Raw genomic sequence first — 25,591 nt, 5'->3', positions numbered from 1 at the left:
GTATGTTCCTGGTCAATTGCAATGGCTTGGCTTCAATGCCTCCTCCTCCAGAAAGCCTCCCTTGATCTCTCCCTCCCCAGCTCCCGAGCTGAAAGTCATCCCCTATCTCTGGAGCTGCAATGGCTTCTTATCTGAGCCTTCTGGTGATGGGGGGTTGGGGGGCGCAATCTGAGCACTTTCCACGCTGCTTCATTACGAGTCACCTACACAGAGCTTTACAGGCGGCATCTCAGGTAGCAGAATGTCCCTGGGGTCAGAAGCCAAGCCAGCCTGCTCTGTTCCAGGCCCAGCTTTCTCAGTCATGGGCATGGACTCATTGAGCCATAGCAACCCTGGGTTGGAGGTGCCGCTGTTACCCCATTTCACATAGGTGAACACTGAGGCTCAGAGAGGTGACACACACCCCCAAAGTCATATGGCAATTAAGTGGCAGATCTGGGACTAAAATTTGGGTCTGCTAGGTTACAAAATACAAGCTCAAACCATTGTGTGATTCTGCCCTGTCCCCACGTGGACTGGGAGACCTCTGAATACAGGGCCTGGTGCTCCCTGCCCTGTGCTGAATGCTCCCTACTCAGCAGGGGGCCTGGCTCAGGGTGGGTGCTCCTGAGGTGGAAGGCCAAGGGCTTTGTCCATGGTCTTGGCATCAAATGGACTTGGGCTACAATCCCAGCTCTGTCCCATAGTGGCTGTGTGGCTGTGGGCAAGTCACTGTACTTCTCTGGGTGTTAAGTTTCCCATCTGTAAATGGGTGCAAGGAAGCTTTTACTGCCCAGTGATAAGGGAGGAAGTCAAAGACCTCATTCCCATCAAGAGCTCAAAACTGTCTCCCTTCCAGTGTCAGCAGCCAGCACAAGGCTCTGCACACAGTAGGTGCTCAAAGTGTTACGTTGCATGATTATGGTTACTATCATTATTTCAAAACTGCATTTTCAACATTCCCAGCGACATCCCCAGGACAAATGAAGCATGTGATAAATGTGAGGCGTGCCCATCATCTGTGATGAAGAACTGAGTCATCGTTTCCTGCTCCTACCTCCCAGCACCAGTATGTGCTCAAGACCCGGTGGGATTAGAGAGCCACAGTCTTTGCCCGGAGACACCCTTGGGACCCGTCCAGATGGCAGGTGGCTGGGGTTTGGTGGTAACAGACATTGGGATGTCCTGAGTGTGGGGCCAGGAGAGAATGATGGCAGGCATGGGAAGAAGATGCTGGGAGGGAAAGCAGACCCCAAGCGCTGCCCCAACTGCTGAAACATGCAGCGAGGTCTGGCTCCTAACAAGGCTCAGAAAAGGACTCTGCCTTTCACGGAACAGGCTCTGAGCCCCAGTGTGCCCTGCCCAGCCCCTCTTACCTTCACGTAGTCCCCGCCAGCCTCCAGCTCTCCAGCGGCCCTGGAAGGAGAGAGGAGAGGTGAGTGTCCCCAGCTGCCAGCCTCTGCCCACCTGCCTGGTGCCAGCACCTGGCCCTCGGACCCCAGAGAGCTCAGCGTGAAGGCAGGAGGGGCTGCTGCAGCTGCTAGCAGTCGCCGGAATCTGCTGGCTGGCTGATCCTCCACTCTCCGGCTGTGCGACTCTGGCCAAGTCGCTTCACCTCTCTGAGCCTGGGTTTCCTATTTGTCAATGGGGATAATGACAGCCTCTGCCTCATCAGGTTGCCGTGAGGACTCAGGGCGCTGATGAACGTTTCATGCTTAACAGGGAGCCTGCTTCCTGAATCACTGTCTTCACCCAACTTCAGGATGTTGTGCTCTCCTGGTGTCCCCCCAACCAAACGGTGGCCCAGGCTGGGGCTCAGGCTCCTCTCTTCCTGCCCTACACTCACTGGGAAGTGCAGAGTGACCCCCTGAGCGGCCGCCCAGCACACTGTGGTGCTACTGCTGGTGACAGTTGGCTGCAGAATTGATCCCTTCTGCCTCCAGGGTGGCCGGGATGGGGCCTGGAGAAGCCAGAGGCCCGGGGTGGTTGGTTTCCCAGGTGCCAGACAAAGATCCTTCCTCGTGAGTGCCACTGAGCCACTTCCCCCAGTCCTCCGCCTTAAATGCCATCCCTTCACTGATACGGCCTGGACCTGCCCCTTCGACACCAGTCTCCCCAACCCAACTGCCTTCTTGGTGCCTCCTCTTGCGTCTAAAGTCATCTTGAACTTGTCACATCCAAAGCAGGACCGTTGACCCCCCCACTTCCTTCCTACCTCAGTTGATGTCACTTTCATCCCTGTTGCTTTGTTTGGCCAAAAGCCTGGTGGTCCTCTGGGCCTCCTGTCTCATCACACTCCACACCCCATCCATCAGGAAATCCTGCCTTCAAAATAGATCCTGACCGCGTCTCTCTGTGTGTCAACCCTGCCCCACCGGGGACACCCTCTGTGTCCTCTACAGGGCATGGGGCACACAGCAGCCTTCTCCTGGCTCACCGCGTGTGCTCTCATGCCCCTCGGTCAGCTTCCACTCCACCCCCAGACGGCACTCAGGAGAAAACCGAAGCAGATCATGGTGCACCCAGAACCCCCAACCCTCCAGTGCTCCCATCTCTCCAAGAACAAAATCTAAACCCCTCTTGTGGCCTGCAAATGGCTGGCCATGTAATTTATCATCCAAACCAGAATGCTTCTCTGCTCATGAGAGTAAAGGGGGTGCCATTATTACGCCAGAAAAACAGGTGTAAAACAGGTCACAGGTTCCCCAACCTACAAGGCCCTGTGTGGCCTGGTGGTACCCAACTGCCTTCCTCACCAGCCCCGCAACATGCCTCCCTCGCTCATTTGGTTCCTTGTTCTGCCCCAGCCACATTGGCCTCCTTGCCAAGCTCATTCTTGCCACAGGGCCTTTGCACTTGCTGTTCTCTCTGTCTAGAATGCTTTTCCCTCAGATCTTCACCCAGCTTGCCCATCCCCCCACTTTATTCAGGGCTCTGCTTAATGTCCCCTCCTCAGAGAAGCTTTCCCTGACCACCCTGCCTAGAATAGTCTCTTGTCCTTCACTCTGTCCTCAATCCTGCTTTATTTTACTCAATGGCTGCCTGAAACCATCACTCTACATTTATTTGTTGACTGTTAATTACCTGATGCCTCCACAGGGGAACTGCCTTTGTCTCATTCATCATTGAGCCCCCAGCCCCCAGCACAGTGCCTGGCATATAGTAGGAGCTCAAGAAATATTTATTGCTTAAAGGAATGCATGAATAATAAACAACCAATGTTAACCACTGCCATTATTACTATTCTGTCAGGCTGGACCCTGGTTCTTTGGCTAGGAGAGGCCTCAGTATTCCCATCTGCAAAATGAGGGAAGCTGAACATTGAGAAACTGCTTCCTCAAATACAGAAGCCCAAATTTAAATTTAATAAAATAAATTAAATTTAAAATAAAAAAAGCTGAGCTAAAAAAATACCAAAATTGTGGGTAAGGTGTGTGTTCCCAGGACAGAATTCCACGTGGGGTTCCCCATAGCTCCTGAGGCCAAGGGTTCCTCATAGAGAAGCTGTCTGACAGCCCTCCCTATTCTGACATTCTAGAATCCCCGTGGCCAAACTTCCCTCCTACAAAGTCCTTCTGACTTCTAACCATAGTCCCTCAAGCTGCAGCCCGGCCACAGCAGGCTTCCCAGGCCGTTTGGGTTCCGTCTGTCCAGCAGCAGTGGACCCCTCCCCCTGCTCACCTCCGCCAGCTCTTCCCGGGTGTCCCATCCCAGCGTTTCCGGCCATTCAGGCCCGGAAATCCTCCCACTGTTAGGAACAGATTGGCCAGGACACTGGGATCGCCCCAGCGCTTCCTCCTGCTTCCCGTCCACTTCCCCTCGGGCTCGGCGGTGGGGGCAGAGCCTTGGGGAGGGGCAGCCTGCACCAGGGATCAGGTGGGCTGAGGTGGCCAGAGCCACTGGGAATGCTCAGGGCAGAGGCCCAGGCCCGGGAAGCTGAGGGCCTGGGGCCACAGTCAGCCCCCATCCCTCACCCTGCCCCTCCACAACACTCTGGCATTGCCGAGACATAATGCAACCATGTCTGCTACTACAGCCACCACCTTGTCACTTGTCACTTGCCAGGCACTTCCCTGCCTCCATCTGTGCCCCCCGTGACTTGTTCTCACCCCAGCAGCCGGAGCGGTCCTGTTAAAATGAAAGTCAGATCACGGCTTTCCTCTGCTTCAACACACTGGAGTGCCTCCTAGCTTCACTCCCGGTTTCCTCTGAGAATGAGCTGAAGTCCCCATAACAGCCTTCACACACCAGCTCCTCGCCACCTCTCCCACTCCACGTCTGACCACGCTCCCCTACTCACAGTGCTCCAGCCAAGCTGGGCTTCGTGCTGGCTTTTGTCTCCACCTCAGGGCCTTTGCACTTCCTGTTCCCTCTGCTGGAATACTTTCCCTCCAGATATCCACAGAGCTCCCACCCTTCCCTCCTTCAGGTCTTACTAAAACGTTCCCTTCTCAGTGAGGCCTTCCCTGGCCACCCACCTGAGAGTGTGGCCTTCTGATGCTCCCCACCTTTCTCCTCTACTTAGCCATTCTCCGTAGCACTTCAGCTGACTTGCCAAGGATCTCATCTCAAGAATTAACTATCTCTTCTTGCCAGAACACCAGCTCCACAAGAGCAGGGCTTGGGATCTGCCTAGAAGGGTGCCAGGCCCCCCATAAAGACTTTTTTTGAATGAATGAATGTCACAGCAGCCCCTGCAACCCTGAGGACAAAGCCTAATCCTCATGGCTCAGCCCTCTGTGGCTGGTCATCCCTCCTCTCTCCCCCTAGCTCTTCCTTGCACTCTGGCCTTCTCGAACTTCCTCCAAAGAGCTCTGCTCCCTCCAGCCTCGGGGCCTTGCACACGATGTTCCCTCTGCCTGGAACCTCCTCTCTCCCTTAGGGCCAGAGTAATTTCTACTCAGCCTGCAGATCTCAGTTTGCTTGGAGATTTCTAGAACATTCTCCCTCCCATGGTAATGACTAAATCCAGGAATCAAAGCTTCCATTTTTAAAAACTCAGCTCCATTAATTCATATATTTATTCCTTATTTTATGGACTTAAAAGCCACTTCCCCTCTAATATTAGTGGTGAAATCAATTAATAAATAATAGTGACAATTGAGCAAAATCAGTCCCATTAATCAGCCACATTAATTATTTAAATAACCAACCCCTTTAATTGCCTGTACTAGCTGATTTGTTCTGATAACTGATACCACTTATTGCATATATTAGCTTAATTAATTGGATTAATGAGCAGTAATTAGAGCCCATTATCCTTTATTTCCCCAACGCATGTTTAAATCTGAGCTGCACCTTCAGGGCCTCCGTCCTGGCCCAGAAGAAATGGTGGGGCTCCCCTGGGATCCTGGAGGAGACGCGGTGGAGCAAGGCTGACGTCTTCTACCGCTCTGGCCCTCCCTCACCACGGGCAGCCTTGCCCTCTGTACAGACCTGCTGCCTGGCTGCCTCTGTCTGTCTCCCGGTTTGTTCCCTCGGCCCTGGGCCCAGTCACGCAGCCTTGAGTGGAGGTTTCCCCAACCTCTGCCTCCTGCATCTCAGCTTTCCCCTGCTCCGCCCTCCCCTCTCTGATGTTCAACTTCCTCATCTGTGAAGTGGGCACATTATAACTGTCTTCCCAGAGGGGCCACGACGATCCAGGAGAAGGAATGGTGCAAGGCTCCCTAGCCCACGTGGCTCCTCCTCCTGCCCCAGCCCCCACCCCTGAAGATCTCCCATCCTGCCCCTCTTGGGGGCTGAAGATTCTTTCCCTCCTTCACTCTGACCCTCACTCACCCCGGCAGCAAAGCAACACTGCTCTTTGCTCCTTAGTCCTTAATGACCCTGGGCAGAGAGAGCTGGGGCAGAAAGCCCAGTGTCTCCCGGGACACCCGCCGTGGGGCCTTTGGGATTCCCTGCCCAGAAGGCTCTTGACTTGAGCCCCCGCCCTGCCCCACCTCCTCTAAGATGGGCCACCACTGTCCTGGAGAAGTCCCCGTTCCTTCTCCACCATTCAGTCTTCTTCACTGGACTGCCCTCCCCAGCAGGAGCTCAGAAAGGTTGCCAGCCCTGAGAGGAGAGGGCAGATGGGGGGCCATTCTTCCCAGGGTAGAGCTGAGGATTCTGAGTCCTGAGAGCTGCGAAATGAGACTCAAAATCTGCTGGAAAAGAGCCAAAGGGGCAGGCACGTCTTGAGTGCTGACTGAACGCCTGTGGTCTGGAAGCGCCTCTTTATAGGGGAGAAAACTGAAGCTTGCGACTTGACCCAGGACACGCAGCTGTTCAGAGCAGGTTGGCTCTGCTTTGTTCCTTGTATGAGGCAGGCTCCCCCAGAAAACAGGGACTGCTCTTGGGTGGAGATGGGGAGAAGCTGGGGAGGGGAGGGGAGGGCAGAGAAAAAATAATATTTCAACCAGACCAGGAGCCTAGAACCAAACACAGGAAGAGGAAACAGAGTGGGGATGGACAGAGAGAAACACAGAGAAGACCCTCTGGGGCTCTGGAGAGGGCCCTCAGCTGGGAGGAAGGAAGCTGTGTGACCCTGGGCAAGTCCTCCTCATTGGGCCTCAGTTTCCTCTTCTGTAACATGGGCGTGGTGACACCGTGAGCAGCTCCTGTGTACTGGTACTTCCTTGGGCCAAGCCCATGATAAATGCTCTACCTGCAGCACTTATCCAATCTTCACAACAACCCTGTGAATCAGGTGCTGTTATCGTCCCCAATTTACAGATGGGGAAACTGAGGCTCAGAGAGGGGAGGGAGTTGCTCAAGGTCAAACAGTCAGTAGGCCTCTGAGCTGCTGATGTATCCGATCCCTGTCCTCCCCAGCCCTCACCTCACCCCAGCATTCTGCAAACAGGGTCCCCTGAGGGTTTGGGGGGATGTGGCTCCAGCTGGGGAGTGGGGGACAGCTCATCCTTCTGAGCCAGCGCAGTTCCCACAGCCTGAGGCGTCCGGGGGTCTCGGGGACTGTGAGAAAGTCTCCACAGGAAATGAGAGCCAGGAGCAGCTGGGCCCCTTTGGAAGACAAGGACCAGCCGCCCTGAGCCTGAGGAGGCTGTACAGGCTGGGCCCACCGCGGCCCCCTCCCCCGGTGGGTAATCGCTACCAGATGCCCGGCCACTGACGTCACTCTGCAGGGCCGAGGGGGTCGTGGGACTCTGGGGAGTGCTGGGAATTCTTGGACCAGAATCAACATTCCAAAAGGAAATGGTGGGGGGTGTCTCGGCCTGTTCTCAGTGCCTGGCACCAGGGCTGGGGCAGGGGCAGTGCAGGGTGCCCCCGGCTCTCCTATAGGGCGCCACCTTCTCCAGGTCCCAGTGTCCTTCTGAATAGCCCCTTGGGAGTCGGGGTGGAGGGGCCTGGATCTCAGGGTGGGAGGAAAGGATGCTTGGGTGAGACATTTTAGAATGAGTAGAACTGCATTCAAATCCTCCTCGAAGGAGAGACCCTCGTAAAACAGAAGTCAGAGTGGTGCCCTCCTCTGCTCAAGACCAGCTACGGCTGCCAGCTCACTCACGGTCAAAGCCAGGTCCTTGCCTGGCCTTACGTTATCTGAACTCATTTCCTCTCTGGTCTCGTCTCCCCCCACTCCTCCCTCTAGTCCCCCACCTGCTTTATTCCAGCCACTCTGGTCTCTGCTGCTCCTCACACATGTCGAGGACACTCCCACCTCAGGGCCTTTGTACATGCTGTTCCCTCAGCCTGGTACACTCTTCCCCAGATAGCAAGAGGGTTTGTTCCCTCATCTCCTTCATTCAAACATCACTTTGTCGCTGAGACTTTTTCCAGGCTAACCTTCCTAAATTGGTACCACCAGCCACTCCCCAAACTCCCCCAAAGATCAATTCCCTGCTTGATTTAAATTTTTCCCCATAGCCCTTTTCTCTTCTGGTTGACCATATAGCTCGTTTATCCTGACATCTATGCCCCTGCGCTGGAATGAGGGCTCCATGAGGGCAGAGTTTTGTCTGCTGTGCTCATTGCCATCTCCCCAGGACCTAGAACAATGTCTAGGACATAGTTACATCTCAATACATGTTAAAATGACTAGAATTCCAACTCAACTAACTGTCATCTCAAGCAAGTTACTAACCTCACAAAGCCTCAGTGTCTTCATCTGTACAACAGGCTCCTAGTACCTCCTTTCAGAGAGTTATGGGAAGTCATTTGAAATAATGGTAGAAACAGCTTTGAGACTTTTACTTGCAAGAGGTGAAAGGGGGCCTAATGGTTAAGAGTAGGGGCTTGGGGATTGGTCAGGTCTGGGATCAAATCTGGGCTCTGACACTTAATCTCTCTGTGACCCCAGGAAAGTCCCTTCCCCTCTCTGAACTTCAGGCTCCTCACTGGTAAAATGCAGCAAATAGAGGCTTCCTCCTCACAGGGCCCATGTGGTAGAGGGCACCCACTGGGTGCTCCAGGCAGGGCCTGGCCGGTTGTGAGCTAGATCTTGATGATCTCCGGTGGAACCCTGGCCTGACAACTCCTGTGTATGAGTGTGAGTGTGGGTGGGGGCTTTTGGGGGCTTCCCTTCCTCTCTGAGCCTCCGCTGCCTCCTCTGTAACATGGACTGAGAGGGAAGGGTATCAGGGCTCTCCAGACCCACTATTTCCCTGCAGAAGGCTGGCAGTGCAGAGGGTGGGGGATGCTATGCTGGCGCTCTCCTTTTTGGGAGCTAAAGGTCCTTCATTCTCTGTGCTGTTGGCCCCTCCTCCCTCCTCATCCCCCATGATCTCAGCGGGAACTGGGCACCAGGAAACTCCTGCAGCCTCACCTCTTCCTCTTCCTTCCTTCTGCTCCAGGTGCACCCTGCCTCCCAGGGAGTAGAGGAGGGACACTGTCTCCTCTAGCTTAGGCTGCTCCCTGAGCAGCCATTGGGATGACCCCCTTGGGACACTGGGGAATGGGGCCCCCAGTCTTGCTCCGTGGCAATTCTCAGATGCCCTCCTCCTCAAGTTGGACAGATCATCAGAGACCATTCCAGGCCCATCTGGGCGGCTGGGGAGATTGAGGACCAGAGTAGGCAGGGCAAGCCTGAGATTACACAGGCAGAGCAGCTCTCCTGTCTGTTCAACAATTCCTGGCTTCCTACTTGGCCCAGAGGGCTGGTGGGACACTCCGATTCAGGGCATCAGGAGGGGGCTCAATCTGATCTGCTAACCCCACCCCCTCAGGACCCCTGGACACTCCAGACTATTAGGGGATGAGGGGGAGAATCCCTCTATTTCTTCCATCAGCTCTAGGCCACGCCTGATGCCAGAGGCACTGCCAGGACCACCAAGGTCCTTGCCTACAGGTGAGGAAGGCTGGGTCCTAGGCTTGGCATTCTCAAGGTTTCTCAAGACCGTCCTTCTCAGAGGCCTTGGCCCTGCTGGAAAGGGCCCTGGCCCTTTAAGGGCATGGGCCAGGAAGGTGGAGTAAAACCCTGGTTCTGACCATCAGCTACTGTGCCCACCGCGCAAGGAAATCTCTCTTTCCTCTTCCATAAAATGGGGATGATAATAGAGCTTCTCTCCTGGGGCTGCTGTGAGAAGTGCCCAGCCTGCGCTGGGACAGGGTAGCGACAGTTACACCGAAAGAAAACTTAAAAGTCCCCGATGCTAAACTAGCAGCCCCATTTTTCAGTTGCCCCGGAGCACGGATGTCCCCCTCAAACGACTCCCGTCCCCGCCGGCCCTCCTCGGGCCCAGCTCGGTCACTCACCCTCTGGGTCCCAGCGCGGGGCACCTGCGGCCCACTGCAGTCATGGTCCCCCGCGGTCACCGCCTGCAGCCTGAGGACCCTTTCAGCCCGACGGGTCCCGCCTTTCTCAGGCCACGGAGCTGCGGAGCTCCGGGCAGGACCCCGGGGGCGGAGCCTGACCTGTAGACCACGCCCCGGACACGCCCCTCCGCCCCGAGCCGGGGGCCGCTCCACCGCCCGCCCCTCCCGCGGGAAGGACGCGGCCGCCTCGGGCACGCCCCTCCGCCTCCGGTCTCGCTCCGCCCCCGGCCGATCCGTCACTATCCGGGGCGGGAAGGCCACGCCCCCGGACCCACCCCTCCGCCTCGCCCCGCCCCGCTCCAACGCCAGCTTCCCCGCCAGTCCGCCGCGCCGCCTGCGGAGGCCGCGCCCCCGGCCACGCCCCTCCACCCCCGCTCCGCCCCGCCCCCGCAAACTCCCAGTGCATATCTCAGACCTTGGGGTGCCTCGGAACGCCCCGGGACCTCTCAGGCCCTCTCTCCTTCATACAGTCCTTGCTCCTCCATGCCCAAATGAGGCTGAACTTAGGAGAGGCTGGCAGAAGAAGGCAGCCGGAGCAGCCAGAGATGGTGGAAAAGCATTGGTTTTATTAATCAGAAACGTAAACATTCCCTTTTACTGAGCGTCTGTGGTGTGCCAGGCACTGTGCTAAGATTTTATAAGTATGTTATTCTTGAATTCTCACCACAACCCTACAAGGTAGGTGCTATCGTCATGCCCATTTATCAGAAGAGGAAACTGAGGCTCAGAGAAGGGAAGAGACTTGTCCAAGGTCACGCAGTCAGTAAGAGGCAGAGTCTGGGTTCACTAGATTCACTCTGCAGCTTTACAAGCTCCTGCTCCCCATGGAACGGAGGTCTAGACTCAGTCACCCCAGCACACAGAAGCCGTGCTTGGGGTCTCAGGGCAGAGCCACTCAAGAGAGGTCCCAGAACCAGCCCTACAGTTACTTTTGCTCACCTGGGTTTTTTCTCTTAATTTCAATAGGTACATCTGACTGGTGTGGTTTAGACAAAGGCTCTGAGGATGAAAATCCGGGGACTCCTTTGGTTGGGGTTGAGGGGTCTCCCAGGGGCATGAAGTACGCGGCTGTACGGCTTAGAAGATGGGGGTACAGTGTTGTGGGGGAGGGTGCAGCCACTGGAGGCAGGCAGACTCCTGCTCAAATCCCAGCTCTGCCACCTGGTCTGGGTCTTAGTTTCCCCATCTGTAAGATGAGGCTAAAAATAGATTCTGTTACAGAGTTTTCAGTGAGTACCATTTGTTTTGACACCCAGTAAGATAGGCTCTTACTAAAAGGGCGCTACAGTCATATCATCGCTATTTGTATTTTTGCATGAACTCCACTCACCCGATAACCCTGTTAAGTGACAGCTGGTTTTCCAGAGCAGGTGGAGTGGTGGTGTTCCGCAGAACTAAAGGTGGTGAGTCAGGGGTGGGGGCCCAGGGCACGGATCCGTGATTGGGGTTGGGGCCCAGCCAGCAGCTGGGGGCCATTGCTGGAGGCTGCCTCGGGCTTTAGAGTCAGGTGGGTCTCGGTTCAGATCCTAACTTTGTCGTTTGCTAGATGTGCAACCTGACTGGGGCAGAGGACTTTCCCTCCCTGAGTCGCAGTTTCCTCATCTGTCATGTGGAAATAATAACAGCATTTCCTCTCCAGTTTTTTTTTTTTTTTTTGAGAATTGGTTACCAGTGACGAGCTAAGCATACTGCCTGGTTTATATTAAGCACTTGGTTGGTGTGTAGGTGTGTGTTTTTTACCCAGATGTGTGTGCTGGGGGTCCTCTCCAGGTTCTATTGGCAGGAGGCTGGAGACACCATCCCCACAGGTCCCGTCCTCACCTGCCAGTGGGGGGCACCTACCTTTCTGGGGGCACATCCTCAGGGGCTCTCTCCTCTTCTATGTCTGTCCTGGGGTTGTCAGGCTCTCCTATGGGGTCCCCCTCCACTGCTGGGGGGTTGGGTCCCACTGCTGGGGTGTCCTCCAAGGGGGCATCGGTCCCCACCACCACTTCCTTTGCTGCCTCCAAGCCGGGGGGGTCAGGCAGATCTTGGGGCACCAGATGGGGCTCAGGGTCCACCTCCTGGGCCTTCTCGGAGGCCTGTCTTGATGCCGCCTTCTTGATGCTGGGGCGAGGCATGGTGCCCATGTGGCTGTACATGTCACTGGAGCGGGCATAGGCCGGGGGGCTCTTGGGTACTGTCACCATGTCATCCTGTGTGGCCTCAAAGGTGTCAGGCTTCAGATGGGACTGGATACTGGTGGGGGCCGAGGACCGTCTCAGAGTGAAGGACCGAGAGAGGTTGGAGAGACTCCCAAGGCCCTTGAACTTGAAGAACTCTGGCAAGGGGGAAGAGGAGGGAAAGGAGTTAATGACGATTCCAGCAGCAACACTAGTAATAACAGTAAAAAGTGTGTGCAGTTCCACTCATTGAGGGTTCAAGGAGGGTGAGGGCTTCACTGACACTCTCTCTAATTGTTGTGGTAGCCCTGGGCTTGAATTCCTGCTCTTTCACATCCTAGCTGTGTGACCTTAGGCAAGTCACTTGACCTCTCTGAGCCCCATTCTCCACGTCAGTAAAATAGAGATTATAGTACCCACCTCCTATGAGCAGTGGGAGGATTGAAGAAAAGCATGTAAGTTACATGCTTAACATTGTGCCTGGCACAGAGAATATCCTCCATAAGAAGTAATGAAGATGATGATGATGGTGGTGATCACAATAAATACCTCTGCATTTGTCAGACGTGCTCCATGCACTACCTCACTGAATTCTCAGCACAACTCAATGACACAAGTTTAATCGCCCATTTTTCAGATGGGGAAACTGAGGTTCAGAGTGGTGAAATGAACTGCCCGAGGTCACACGGCCGGTGGGTGAAGCAGGTATGTGTGTGTGCATGTGTGCATGTGTGCATGTGTGTGTTGGGGCTGGGAGGTGGTGTTTGAGCAAGCCTCTGTGCACCGGGGGTGGAGTGGAAATGAGAAGGGGGTTGTCGGGAGCCTGAGGGTCCCACTTCCTGTGGTTCTGTCCTTCCTGTCAGCTGAGCCCAGGTCCTGGCTCTGGTGGCAGTGCTCGGGTGATACCATCTCCTCGCTTCCGCAGGGGTGCCTGTGAGTTCCCTCCTCCCCGCCCCCAGCTGTAGGACAGCCCCTCCTCGCAGCCACCACCATCTGACTTCCCTGCTGCCTCCAGATGAGCAAAAAGGAAAAAGCCTGGCATTTTCCACTCTCTGGGCACCCTCTGCCTCCTCAGGTCCTCACAACCACACTGGAATATAGGTAGGATGCTCGCGTTTGACAAGAGAGGAAACTGAGGCCCAGAGAGGGGAAGAGACTTGCCCAGAGTCACACAGCAGGGCTGAGCCCGGTCGAGGGCCCAGGGCTCTGGACTGCTGGGTCAGTGCTCTGGGCTTTCCTCTCGGCCCTGCCCACCCTCACCTGGTCTTAGCCTCTGCCTCCTGACAACACTGTCAGAAAATGCAGATGCTCTGCTCTTAGAAAGCTATACCATGGGGCAGGAGCTGTGCCAGTGGCCAGGAGGAGGACCACAAACTGCCTCCTTTCTCAGCACCACTTATTTTGTCTCCTGGGTACCAGGGGTCTAGAAGAAACAATAGTTGGGTAGGGAGGGAAACTGAGGCCCAGAGTCCAGGGACATGGGATTGAGCCCTGCTCTATAGCCCCATATGATCTCAGGCAAGGCTCTGGGTCTCAGTATTTCCATCTGCGGAATGCAGTCAAAATCCTTGCCCTGTACACACACCTCCCCTCCCCCACCCTGTGCTGGCGGATCCAAGGAGTCAGGGGAAGCAGAAGTTTGCGGGGACCAGGAGGAGACCAACCAGGGCAAACAGTGGCGGGTGGGTGTGGCCCCTCGGCTAGATGCTCTGGGCTCTTTCCCCACCCGGATGCTCGGTCCCAGCGTCACAGCCCCACTGCTGGTGGGAATGTGGGACAGCATCCATGGCACCCTTCGGCCCTGGCCCCAGTAACGCCCAACCTGAAACCCCGTGTGAACCAGGCGCAGAGACAGGGGGTGAAATGTGTGAAGGTCTTCCCTTGCCCAGCCGTGAGGTCAGGGAGAGCCAGAGATGGACATGCAGAGGGACACACAGACGAATGGAGAGACTGAGAGGCGGGGTGGGGAGAGACAGAGAAAAAGAGATGTGCAGAGACAGAGTCAAGAGAAGCACAGAGATGGAGAGCTGAACCAGCTGGAGAGAGAGAGAGACTGGGCCAGAGACATGGAGAGATGGTGACATGGAGAGATGGTGACATGGAAACCCAGGAGCAGAGACCTCTGGAGAGAGACAGAGATGGACAGAAAGAGAAACAGAAAGGAGACGAAGGGACGAAGAGGCGGATGCAGAGAGAGGCTGAGATGGACAGACAGAGGGACGAAGGACAGTGCCAACAGCACCCCGCACTTACTGAACTTTTTGCTGGCCTTCTTGGGCCCCTCCGTCATCTTGGCAGGTCGTGCAAAGCCCCTGGCCTGCTGGCGAATAGTCGCTCGAGGCTCTGGACATCAGCGTTGAGATGCCTCCCTCACCTCCCCTTCCCCTTTCTCGCGTCCTCTCACTCGCTTCCTCTGTGTATTTTTAAACCAGTGAAACTCCCACAGCCCCACCCTCCTCATTCTGTCCGCAGGGGCGGGGGCCGCGGCCTCCCCCAGTCCTGGCCCCTGTGGGCCGCCTCCTTGGCCTCAGCAGCGGGGCGCAGGGGGCAGACCACAAGCCCGTGGGACCTGGAAGGTCTGGGGAACAAACCACAGGCTCCGGGAACGGAGCCCACTGGGCCGGGGGCCGCTGGGGACCTGCCAACAGCTGTCAGGGGGTCTGGCCAGGGGGCTGGGAGGGTGCGGGGAGTCAGGCCTGCGCGCAGGGCAGTTTATTCTAAGCCTCAGTGCTGGGGGGACGCACTGGTGGTGGTGGATGGGAGAGTGCTGTGGTTAGGCCTGTGGGCTCTGGGACCACCCAGACCCAAGTTCAAGTCTTGGACAGCCACTTTGTCACTGTGTGATCCTGGACTAGGGAACTCACCTCCCTGTGCCTCAGTTTCCTCCTGTGAACAGATGGTATGTGCAATGCCCCCCTCACGGGGTCCAGGGCTTGGTGGAAAGCCTGGCATGGAATCGGTGCCCACCAAGGCATGGTCACTGCTCTTCAAGCTGGCAAGGACACAGTGGTAATTTGGTCTACCACACCCATTTTACAGAGATAGGGAAATCGAGGCACAGACGGACAGAAGGATTGTCCCAGCTCACACAGCAGATTGGTGGCACAGACTGGGTTCCAACTTGCCCTTCCAGGTCCCTTAACTCAGGGCCTGGGACTTTTCCACCCTACAACCTTCTCGTGTGTGTGTGTGTGTGTGTGTGTGTGTGTGTGTGTGTGTGTGTAGGCACACTCACGTGGGCAGGACAGAGATGAGGAAATGAAACCTCCCAAGACAGGTTGTCCCAGACACCTGCGGAGGCTGTCAGCAGCTGCTCGGCTTGGGGGAGCCGCAAGACCAGGGGCTTCAAATCCCAGCTCTGAGCGCTGTGGACAAGTTACTTCCGCTCTGAAGCCTCAGTCACCTAACCTCTAGAAAGGGCTCAAGTGCAAGGGACGCAGTCAACCCGCAGAGGCTCCAGCAGGATCGGACCTTGTCATCCTGGCAACCGAGGCTGTGACAGAGTGAGTCCAAGGTCAGATGGGGCCCTTCCTGCATCCCCTACAAGAATAATGACGATTAACATCTTCTGATCACTTAGTATGTTCCAGCCACAGGGCTCAGTCCTTCTGCCCTAAGAGGTAATGTCGTTACTTTTATTCCCATTCTACAGATGTGGAAATCGAGGCCCCGAAAAGTCCAAGTTACCTGGAATTGGAACCTGCTTGTCCAGCTGTGGGGCCTGAGGGCCTACCTTCCACGCCCACAGCTCCCAAAAGCCCCTCGCAGCTGGATGATGGATTTTGGTGGGGGAGGGGTCTGGCTGAACCTTCTTGAAGGGATGAGACGGAACCCGAGGCCCTGAGAGGGACACAGCCCATGAGACTGAGGCAGCAGGGTCCTGCTTACAGACCGGTCTGGATGGGACCAGTATTCAAAGTTCAAATGAAAAGGATGGGGTTTCTGGACCAAGGACTTGGGAGGAAAAGGGGGAATGACTCCAGGTCCTTCTGCTGAGCCCTGACCATGAGCCAAGGATGGAGCTAGAAGCCTCTACAGATCGTCCATTGAATCCTTACAACAGACCTGTGAGGTGAATCCTGGTGTGTCCCATTTCACAGATGAAACTGAGGCTGAAGAGGAACAGAGACCCAGGTATTCTAACTCCTATCTCTGGGTTGTTGTCAGAAGAGGGAGAGGGGCCTGTGGCCTGGTGGTAGCTGGGGGTCTTCTTAGTGGAAGGCAAGGGGTAGGTCCCCCAGCTTCTTCCCAGGAGGCAGTCCAGGAACTTGGGCTAGCTTCCCAGCCAGGGCCACTCACAACTTGCTGTGTGATCCTTCACAAGAGACTTTACCTCTCTGGGTCTCAGTTTTCTCATCTGTGAAATGGGGTCACAGTTGCCCCCACTTCCTGGGAGGATGAAAGGAGCAAATGTTGGCCCAGGCCAGTGCACTGTGGCCTCAGCAAACCCTGGACTAGGGAACGGCGGCTGTTGCTGAGGGATGGGGGTGGTTCAGGCCAGGGGCAGACTGGCACTGGCCAGGAACACCCCGGAGCAGGCGCATGGCGTGAGAGCCGGGAGTCCTGGCCCCGGCCCCGGCGCGGCTGTGTTGCCGTGGTGGAGGTGCCTTGTCAGTGCTAGGCTGGCCCTGCCGTTGGCCCGGGCGCCAGGGCAGTTGCCGCGTCCCTGGGAGGATGAATGGGGCTCAGTGTGGCGGCTCCGCTGAGCTGAGAGCCCCCTTTGTGCTGCCTTGAGTGGCCGTTGGGAGTGCGGCTGGGGACCTGCTGGCGGGTGGCCGTCCCACGGGCCCTCCTCAGCCTGCGCTGGAGGCCAGCCCAGCCCAGTCCACACTCTGCAGCCCTGAACACACAAGTGCCTTCCTGCCCCCAGGTCTTTGCTTGCGCTGGACCCACACCTGGATGCTACTCTTCCCTCCACTGCCTCCATCTTTTGCTTCCATGGAGTCTCTGCAGGTCTAGAATGAGCCATAGTGTCCCCAGGAACCCTGCTCTGATTTCTGTCCCCTCCGTCCTTGCCCCTCTCCCCCAGTCTATGCCTCAGTTGCCTGGTTTGGCCAGGAACCATTAGGATTGGAGACCTTCAAGTTCATAGTCAAAGGCATTGGCCCAGGCAGACCTGAGTCCAGACCCCACCTGCATGACCTTGGGGAAGTGACATCACTTCTCTGAGCCTTGTTTTTCCCATCAGTAAAATGGAACAAATACAACATCTTCACATGATCCTGTAGCGATGAAATAAAACATTTGTACTGAGAGTGTCATCCACGTTACAGACACTTTGTTTTCATGGCATGTTCCAAGCAGACCTCATGCTCCCTGAGAGAGAAACTAGCCTTATGCATCCACACTGGCCCCGTGCCTGCTATGCTCTTGGTCTCAGTCAATGCCTTTCCCCAGCTCGACCCAGTTGTCTGTCCTGGGGGCGGTGTAGGATGATGGTAAATGACCCTGGGCTTTGAGAGCAAAGAGACCTGGCTTTGAATCCCAGCTGCAGAGCTTCCTGGCTGTGTGGCCTTGGGCAGGCCTCTTTACCACTCTGAGCCTTAGTTTCCTCTTCTGTAACTTGGGCCCAATAATAGCAACCTCCTAACAGGAGTGCTGGAAAGTTCCAGGAGGATGACACATATCAACACTGCCAGGCACAGAGTCAGTACCTGGCTGATGTGGGCAGAACATCATGGTGTTACAGGGCTCAGGGCATCACACAGCCATGCTCAGTCCTGAATCTCTATCCAGTGACCCCTTGTCCCCCAGATGTGTGAGCAGCCAAGAGTAGCCCACCCATGAGCCTGTCTTCTCCTTCCCTCCATATGCCCCATCCTGTCTCTGCTCAGGGGAGGAAAATCAAGGGTTCAGGCCAGGGTCAAACAGCTGGCTAGTGGCTCCCGTTCGTACTCCGTGCCTCAGTTTCCCTACGTGTTAAATGCCAGCAGGACCAGGCGCTCTCTCAGAGCCTGGCCAGTCAGTCAGCAAACATTTACTGAGTACTGGCCAGGTGCCTGGCCTTGCCAGCTTAGCCAATCCATGGGGCAGGAACTATTTCCCCCGAACCAGCCAATCAGATGTCAAAGTCAGAGAGAAATTGTCTCTGGCCAGGACCTAACTTCTTCTCACTTCCACGTGGGCGATCTGGGCCCCAGGCCTGGGCAGCTTTCCGGAGGGCTCCGGACCACTCCTGCCTGCCTCCCTCCATCGGGCAGGGCTGAGGGCCTGAGGCTCCAAGGGGAAGTGACTGGCGGATGTTGGGGTTCAGGCCAGGGATGGCAGGGTGGAGGTGATGACACCACCGGAACCCTCTGCTGAGGCGTCTGCCCACAGGATGTGACTTAGGGAGGCTCGTGGGAAACAGGCAGGGGCCCCAGCCTGAAAGTTTCAGGGTGGAAGCCACCAAAAACCATAGCAGACCCCCCAGTGCTACCATCCCCTCCCACACCTCCCATGGGCAGCCAGGACACCAAGCCCAGCGGTGCTCCGCCCTAGCTGTGCCCCAGCTCCACCTCCAGCCTCCATGGGCGGGGTCCTGCCATGAGTAAGTGCTTGGGGTTTGTGCCAGACTGACCTGGTTCAAACACCAATACGGTCACTGGCCAGCTGTTTGACCCTGGTCAGGTGATGTCACCTCTGAGTTTCAGCGGCTATACGTATACAATGGACGTGGTAATAGTACCCACCTCGTATGCCTAAGAATTGAGATAATGCCCATGAAGTGCTAAGTGTACAGCTTAGACCATTTATTTTCCCTCAATAAATTGTAATGACTACAATTATTGATTTTCTCCCTCCTTGCCCTCTCCACCCCCAACTTAGCCAATGGCCTCTCTGCTTCTAATAGTGTTCCCATGAAGCTGACCCCAGGGCACTCCCTGACACCACACTCAACTGCCTAAAACCCTCGCTGGCTCCACAGTCCTCAGGAGAGGGCTCCCTGCTCCTCACCTGACCCTCAAGGCCCTCCCTAGCAGGACCCTCCCCCAGAACGGGGTCTCTGGGGACACCAGGATCACCAGACCCTTCAAGGCAAAGCCATATAGGGTAAGAGCTGGGAGGAAACCCCAAGGGCTTCCCGCAGTTGGAGAGGCTACTGGGGTGCAATCAGAGAGCACAGCCCTGAAGGCGGGAAGGCCAGGGAGTTAGGAAACAGGAGGGAGATTCTGGTGGCCACAGCTTGGGAGGGAGCTGGAAAGAGCTTCAATTATCACAATTTGGTTTTTCCTCAAGACAGTGGAGGGAAATACATGTAGACTCCACTTCAGAATGATCTAGTGTGCTGTGAGGGGGACAGATGGAGAGGCCAGACTGGGGAGGCCAGGACTCAGGATCCATCAGCAGAGGACTGGAAAGGAGGGTCAGATTGAAGGGTCACAGAGGAGGTAGGAAAGACAGCTTTGCTGGGGGCTGGTTGTTGAGTAGAGTTGGAGGAAGAATTGAGAGGATCCTGGAGCCAGGAAGATATGAGAAAGATGCTGGGGAAGGGTTGGTGTAGGGGAAGGGGGCACAGGGTCAGAGAAGAGATGGGTGAATGGTGGGCTTGGTGCCTGGCATAAGGACCACAGGCCTCAAACACACCACTGCTATACTCCTGGCCAGACTGTAAATAACCTGAGTCGGGAGAATCCTTTACAGATTCAGACAGACCAGGTTCGAGTCTCAGTTTTGTCACTGTGTGACCTTGGGCAAATGACCTTGCTTCTCTGAGCCTCAATGTCCTCATCTGTAAAATGGGTTAGTGATCCTGACTATGGGGCTGTTGATTTAGGATTCAGCCGAACGCCCAGCACTTCCTGAGCACACAGGGGTGCTAAGTGAATGCTAGCTATTTTTGTGATTACTGATCCGGGCGCAACTCGGCGGGGACCGGGGTCCTGTGGGTCTCATCCCTGCCTCCCAGAGAACAGGGGGTCCAGGGCTGGAAGACCCGCGCGTTACTCCCTCGCCGCCTTCAGTGTCGCCGCGCCCCCTGGCGGCCGTCGGTTGCCATGTCAACGGCGGGTGGCTGGGGCCGGGGGAGGCGAGGCGGCAGCGGGGGCCGTTCTCCCTCTCAGGACCGGAGGCCGCTCCCTTGGCGCCTCCTGCCTTCGCTTGTCGGCGGGGTGGGGGGGGGCACCCCGAACCAGGGACGAAGGGGCCTCTCGCGGCAGCTCGCGTGCGGGGGTAAACTGAGGCACGCGGCGAGGCGCCCCGCAGCCAGGTGTCGAGCGCGGGGCCCCACCTCCGAAAGCGGAGGAGGGGCCGCGGGCGGTGACGCGCCGAGGGCAGCCGGCGGACAGCGGGCTGGCGGGCGGTGGTGGCGGCGGCGGCGGCGGCGGCAGGTGCGGCCGCGGAGGGTGGGAGGGAGGAGAGAGGGGGCGGGCGGAGGGGGAGGGGAGGGCGAAGCCGGGGCACCTCCCCCTTTATAACGCGCCCCCTCCCGGACTCTCGGGCCGCCTCCTCGTCGGCTCTTCCCGTCTCGCCCCCTCGCCCGGCCGCCCCGGGCCCGGGCCCGGCCAGGGAGCCCCCAGGCCGCGGCTCGGGGGCCGCCCCCCCGCCCGTCGACCCGCGCAGCCCGGCGGAGGCGGCGCCGTCGGAGGAGGAGGAGGAGCAGGGCACTGCGGCTGGCCCCAGATCGGGCGCCAGAGCGGCAGCGGCTTCGGCAGCAGCAGCGGCCCGGGCCGATGCAGCGGGACGCACCGCCCCGAGCCCCAGCCCCGGCGCCCCGGCTCCCCGCGCCCCCGATAGGGGCCACCGCCAGCAGTGGCGGCGGCGGAGGCGGGGGCAGCGGCGGCGGCGGAGGCGCCTCTGCAGCTCCGGCTCCTCCTGGCCTCCCGGGAACTACAAGTCCCAGGGGGCCTGGCGGCGGGCGGCGAACGGAAGAGGCGGGGTCGGCGCCGCGAGGCCGGAAGTGGCCTTGGAGGCGGAAGTGGCGCGGCCGCGGAGGGGCCTGGAGCACGGCGGCGGGACCCGGAGCGGGCGCGGCGGCGGCGGCGGCGGCGGCGGCTGGGGGCGGCGGCGGCGCGCTGGAGGCGGCCATGGCAAAGCAGTACGACTCGGTGGAGTGCCCTTTTTGTGATGAGGTGTCCAAATATGAGAAGCTCGCTAAGATCGGCCAAGGCACCTTCGGGTAAGGCTGAGCCCCGAGGGACTGGGAGCCCTGGGCCTGCACCCCTCAGGGCTGACGCCGGGAGGCCCTGGGCCAGGTCCGAGGTGGTCGGGAAGCCACCGAGCCCCAGGCTTGTGCCTTGCTCTCGCTAGGCCGCGCCGCAGCCCGCCGGAGCCTGACAGAGCCGGCTGGCGGGGAGGAGCCTGAGGCCCGTGCTGGGGGGCGGGGAGGGGTTGCAGAGGGGAGCCCGTGAGGGGAGCGAGATCTTTCCGAGAGACGCCCGGGTGAGGAGAAGGGACTCAGAGAAGGAAGTAGAGGCTCGGAGAGGAGCCGCAGATACCGGGTGGTGGGGTAGCTGAGCGCCCTGGGTCCCCGGCCCGGCCCAGCCCCGCCCGGGAGTCCCTTCTTTCCTGCCCTCCTCCTCTGCAGGGGGAGGGGCGGGCCCTGCGGAAGCGGCCTGATGAGCCCTCCTGGGTCCCCTTCTCGGCCTGCAGGGAGGTGTTTAAGGCTAAGGACCGCAAGACCGGCCAAAAAGTGGCTCTGAAGAAGGTGCTGATGGAGAACGAGAAAGAGGGGGTGAGTACGGGTCGGGACGGCGGGCCTGCCAGCTCTCCTGGGCACGGGGTTGGGTTTCCATCCAGCATCTTCGAGAACTCTCACGTTGAGATTCACTGTATGTGCGGCAGTTCGGGAATTTCCATATCCCAGGGAATTTGACTTCCAAATTAAATCTTTTAATTCAAACATTTTAAAACATTTGATATTTCATTCTTAGGTAAATATGCTTGGGGCCAGGAGGGGGAGCTCATGCTTGCACTGAGTGCAGCTTGGTTCCTGAAGTTAGGTGGCCTTTAAACACTTGATAGCATGCAATTTTGTTTAATATAAAAAAACTACATGCAGTACTTTTAAAAGGATAACTAGTGCTCAATTGAAAAGGAGTAACCTGGTTGTGTCCCCTCCCTCCCATCTTAGCTCTAGTCCAGCTTCCCAGAGACCTGCTTCTTAGCAAGGAAATTTTTCTAATAGTTATTTTTGTTGGTTTTGTTACCAGCCAGCAAGTTAAACACAGGCATAGAGCTAAAATTTGAAGGTTGAAGAAACTATGAAGCATTTAGTGATTAGTAGTAAAGTGTTCGTGTTAAGTACCGCTATTTGAATTCATTGTCTTAAACCAACTCCTTGAGGGTGCGTACCGATCTTAGATCTATTTTACAGCTAAGGCATCTGAAAGCTGATTTCAGAGCCTGTGATTTTACTCTGTCTCCCAACCTGTGCTCCTGAGGACTGATCTCATGGCTGGTTCCTTGGTCTGTAATGTGCTCACTCACTTGTGACCCCCTCCTGTCGTTCTCCCCCTGCAGTTCCCCATTACAGCCTTGCGGGAAATCAAGATCCTCCAGCTTCTAAAACACGAGAATGTGGTCAACTTGATTGAGATCTGTCGAACCAAAGGTAAGTCTCTTGGATTTCATCGCCTTTTTCAGACGGAGAAAATGAGCCTTGCAGCCTAAGGCTGTGTTTGCAAAGTTGGAACTGGACACGCCTCACTTGCCTGTTCTTAACCCAGACATACCAACTGTGACTGCTTTCTCTGGTCCTTTCATCGTAGCTGGTGCTTCCCCAGGGCCTGCCACAGCACCCGGCCCAGAGGAGGCACTCAGGAAATACTTTACCAGTGAAGGAATGCACAACCGGATGTCCGGGTGTCCATGGGTTGGAGGGGGTAGGAGCTGGTTGTGGGAAAATGAGTTGCATGTGGGATTCGTAACTTTCTTTTTCTTGCTCCCCTCCCCCGATTCTTCCTGCCTCAGCCTCCCCCTATAACCGCTGCAAAGGCAGTATATACCTGGTGTTTGACTTCTGTGAGCATGACCTTGCTGGGCTTCTGAGCAACGTCTTAGTCAAGTTCACGCTGTCTGAGATCAAGAGGGTTATGCAGATGTTGCTCAACGGTCTCTACTACATCCACAGGAACAAGGTGGGGACAAGAGTGGGAGAAGAAAGGCCAAGGCTTGGGCTGACCTTTGCTCTCACTGCTGGGTGGGTGTGGCTAAAGGACCCCTGGTAACCTGACTGAGCCCTCAACCTTGTGCTTCCTGCAGATCTTGCACAGGGACATGAAGGCGGCTAACGTGCTCATCACCCGTGATGGAGTTCTGAAGCTGGCAGACTTTGGGCTGGCCCGGGCCTTCAGCCTGGCCAAGAACAGCCAGCCCAACCGCTATACCAACCGTGTGGTGACGCTCTGGTACCGGCCCCCGGAGCTGTTGCTCGGTGAGGACTCCCGAGCGGGCAGAGGGGGCCAGGGACTGGGCACTTACCCGGCCTCACCCCCCCACTGCCAGGGCTTCCTGAGCCGCTGGCCCTGGGACATTGCGTCTCAGGAGGCCCTCGGGCTCAAGGGGCCCTCCTGGTGCGCTCTTCTTCCCAGGGGAGCGGGACTACGGCCCCCCCATTGACCTCTGGGGTGCTGGGTGCATCATGGCGGAGATGTGGACCCGCAGCCCTATCATGCAGGGCAACACGGAGCAGCACCAGCTCGCCCTCATCAGCCAGCTCTGTGGCTCCATCACCACTGAGGTGGGTGGCCAAGCTACCTGGGATGCAGAGATCCAGAAGTCTCCCTGGCACGGGAGGAGTGGGGAGTGGAATAGAAGGAAAGCTCCTCTTTGGAAACGTGGCTGGTGGAGGCACAGGGGCTGCTCTTCAGACCCACACGGGCTGTGTTCAAGTCTCAGCCTCATCACCAGTTAGTTCTGAGGCCTCGGGCAAGGCATCTGAACCGCTCATCTCAGAGCTGAGTTTTTCTTCTGTGAAACAATTATGCGTGTATCAGGCTTGGCACACATATTCCAGGTGGTTTGTGTAAAAGGGCCTGGCACTTGGTGTGTGCCAAATGTGTGGTCACTGCTGCTTTCACCGTGGAGGGGTCAAGTTCATCCTCCAGATGTGGTCTGGGAGCATCTGAGTGGAAGAGTTTTGGTCTCTTCAGGTGCTTGACCAATGGACAAGCCGCGTACCCCGTGAACTAACTCCATCCTCATTCCGTGTCTCTCTCCACCGTCCCTTTCCCTCCCAGGTATGGCCAAACGTGGACAAGTACGAGCTGTTTGAGAAGCTGGACCTGGTCAAGGGCCAGAAGCGGAAGGTGAAGGACAGGCTGAAGGCCTACGTGCGTGACCCCTACGCGCTGGACCTCATTGACAAGTTGCTGGTGCTGGATCCCGCACAGCGCATTGACAGCGACGACGCCCTCAACCACGACTTCTTCTGGTCCGACCCCATGCCCTCAGACCTCAAGGGCATGCTGTCCACCCACCTGACGTCCATGTTCGAGTACCTGGCGCCGCCTCGCCGGAAGGGCAGCCAGATCACCCAGCAGTCCACCAACCAGAGCCGCAATCCCGCCACTACCAACCAGACAGAGTTTGAGCGCGTCTTCTGAGGGCCGACCGCTATCGCTTTTCATTAGGGCTGTTTTATTTTTTCTTCTGCTACATGACCTGCAGTGTGGAGATGGTGGGGCATTTGAGTTGTTTCTCTAGTGCATATTTTATTTAATCCCCACCGTGGGCAGTACACTGGCTGAGTGGACTGGAGTAAAGCTTTGGCTGAAAGTCCAGGAGGACACTGGGGCTGCCTTCCCTGTTCCCTGGCTTTGGGATGACGCCCAGAGGGTCTCCGTTTACCTTAGGACAGGAATGGGTGGAAGGAGAGGTGCCACCAGTGACTTTTTCTGCGAGTTCCCAGCATGATGGGAGGAGGGGACAGGTCCCTCACCCATCCCCAGCCCTCCTCTTGGGATGAGGAACTTGTGTAGTGGACAGAACCAGCCTCAGGAATGGGCTGCTCTTGGCCTGACCCCAGAAGCACTGGGGCTGGCAAAAACTCTTGGTTTCTTCAATAGGAGAATTTTGTCGTGTTTCTTTGGTTCGGTTGTTTGGAGACATTCCTGAATGCAGTTTATTACAGTTGGTCAGTTACAATTAAAGTTGACTCTTTTTTCAGTAAGTGGCTGTGTGCTCTGTGTTGAGACCCCCAGCTCATGACCCTGTGGCCAACAGGTTGGGCCTAACGGTTGAGATCTGATTGTCGAATCTTGGCTCTTCATCCCAGTTCATGCCCCTGATATAAAATTGCAGAGAACTTTTTTTTGTTTTTCTCTTGAGTACTTTCCAGAACACTTGCCATCATGTTCCCCAAAGGGCAGGTACCACGATGCTCCCTTGCTCCTCTCCGCTCTGTCACAAGACGAGGGAAGACAGATGAGAAAAGGGTCTCAATTCCCTGGTGAAGGAACTAGAGAGGGTCTCCTATGGGCTGCATCTGCAGTGGTGACCCAGGTGGGCACAGTCTACTGTGGCTGACAGACAGACGTATTTGAACTTGACTCGAGCCCAGGAGGCTGCAGAAGGCTCCTTAATCAGTGGAATGACAACGATCAGATCTGTAACTTGCAAAGGTCTCTCAGGCTGCTAAGTAGAGGGCAGCTTGGGGGAGGTGAGAGGAAGTGACCAGAAGAGTTGAAGGATCTACAGGGGTGGGGGTCAGGGGGAGGCAGTAGTTTGGATTAGGGTGGTGAATGGGTAGGAGAACAGGACGGTTAGTGTGAAGGTTGGATCAT

The 25,591-nt window shown here is 56.8% G+C and overlaps 2 protein-coding genes and 1 long non-coding RNA gene across 4 annotated transcripts in view; 2 read left to right on the top strand and 1 right to left on the bottom strand.

The window, feature by feature from the left end:
* The window catches only part of SH2D3C (SH2 domain containing 3C), a 29,147-nt gene extending 14,833 nt beyond the window's left edge, over positions 1-14,314 (bottom strand). Inside the window, exons 1-3 of one of the 2 annotated variants that reach the window (XM_004423483.3) lie at positions 14,142-14,314; positions 11,569-12,046; positions 1,356-1,395 (exon numbers count right to left, since the gene is read on the bottom strand). In XM_004423483.3, the coding sequence (XP_004423540.1) occupies positions 1,356-1,395; positions 11,569-12,046; positions 14,142-14,178 (555 nt within the window). In that variant the 5' untranslated portion in view covers positions 14,179-14,314. Of the gene's footprint in view, positions 1-1,355; positions 1,396-9,666; positions 9,803-11,568; positions 12,047-14,141 lie in introns of those variants that run through there. The other variant, XM_087419027.1, reaches the window with a different exon arrangement.
* Positions 14,315-14,594: 280 nt separating this feature from the next.
* LOC147913190 (uncharacterized) lies at positions 14,595-19,454 on the top strand. Its single transcript, XR_015548913.1, has 3 exons — positions 14,595-15,402; positions 15,541-16,022; positions 18,721-19,454. It is a non-coding gene; the product is annotated as an uncharacterized LOC147913190 (long non-coding RNA).
* A 913-nt stretch (positions 19,455-20,367) lies between these two features.
* CDK9 (cyclin dependent kinase 9) lies at positions 20,368-24,978 on the top strand. Its single transcript, XM_004423486.3, has 7 exons — positions 20,368-20,985; positions 21,459-21,540; positions 22,329-22,419; positions 22,779-22,945; positions 23,070-23,241; positions 23,399-23,547; positions 24,047-24,978. Exons 1-7 carry the CDS (start codon positions 20,540-20,542, stop codon positions 24,410-24,412), a joined length of 1,473 nt encoding a protein of 490 aa, XP_004423543.2. The 5' UTR covers positions 20,368-20,539; the 3' UTR covers positions 24,413-24,978.
* Positions 24,979-25,591: the final 613 nt, after the last annotated feature.

This window comes from Ceratotherium simum, chromosome 29, assembly GCF_057802395.1.
Source record: "Ceratotherium simum simum isolate JZ-2026a chromosome 29, ASM5780239v1, whole genome shotgun sequence".
Lineage (NCBI taxonomy): Eukaryota > Metazoa > Chordata > Mammalia > Perissodactyla > Rhinocerotidae > Ceratotherium > Ceratotherium simum.
The sequence above is the reverse complement of the archived record's forward strand: the minus strand, read 5'-3'. Positions and strand labels throughout refer to the sequence as shown.

What these genes read in the sequence shown, in the direction of transcription:
- CDK9 (XM_004423486.3), top strand. Translation starts at nt 20,540, where the DNA reads ATGCAGCGGGACGCACCGCCCCGAGCCCCAGCCCCGGCGCCCCGGCTC. An exon ending in ATCGGCCAAGGCACCTTCGG is followed by an intron (nt 20,986 to 21,458) that starts GTAAGGCTGAGC and finishes CTCGGCCTGCAG; the next exon opens with GGAGGTGTTTAAGGCTAAGG. An exon ending in ACTACATCCACAGGAACAAG is followed by an intron (nt 22,946 to 23,069) that starts GTGGGGACAAGA and finishes TGCTTCCTGCAG; the next exon opens with ATCTTGCACAGGGACATGAA.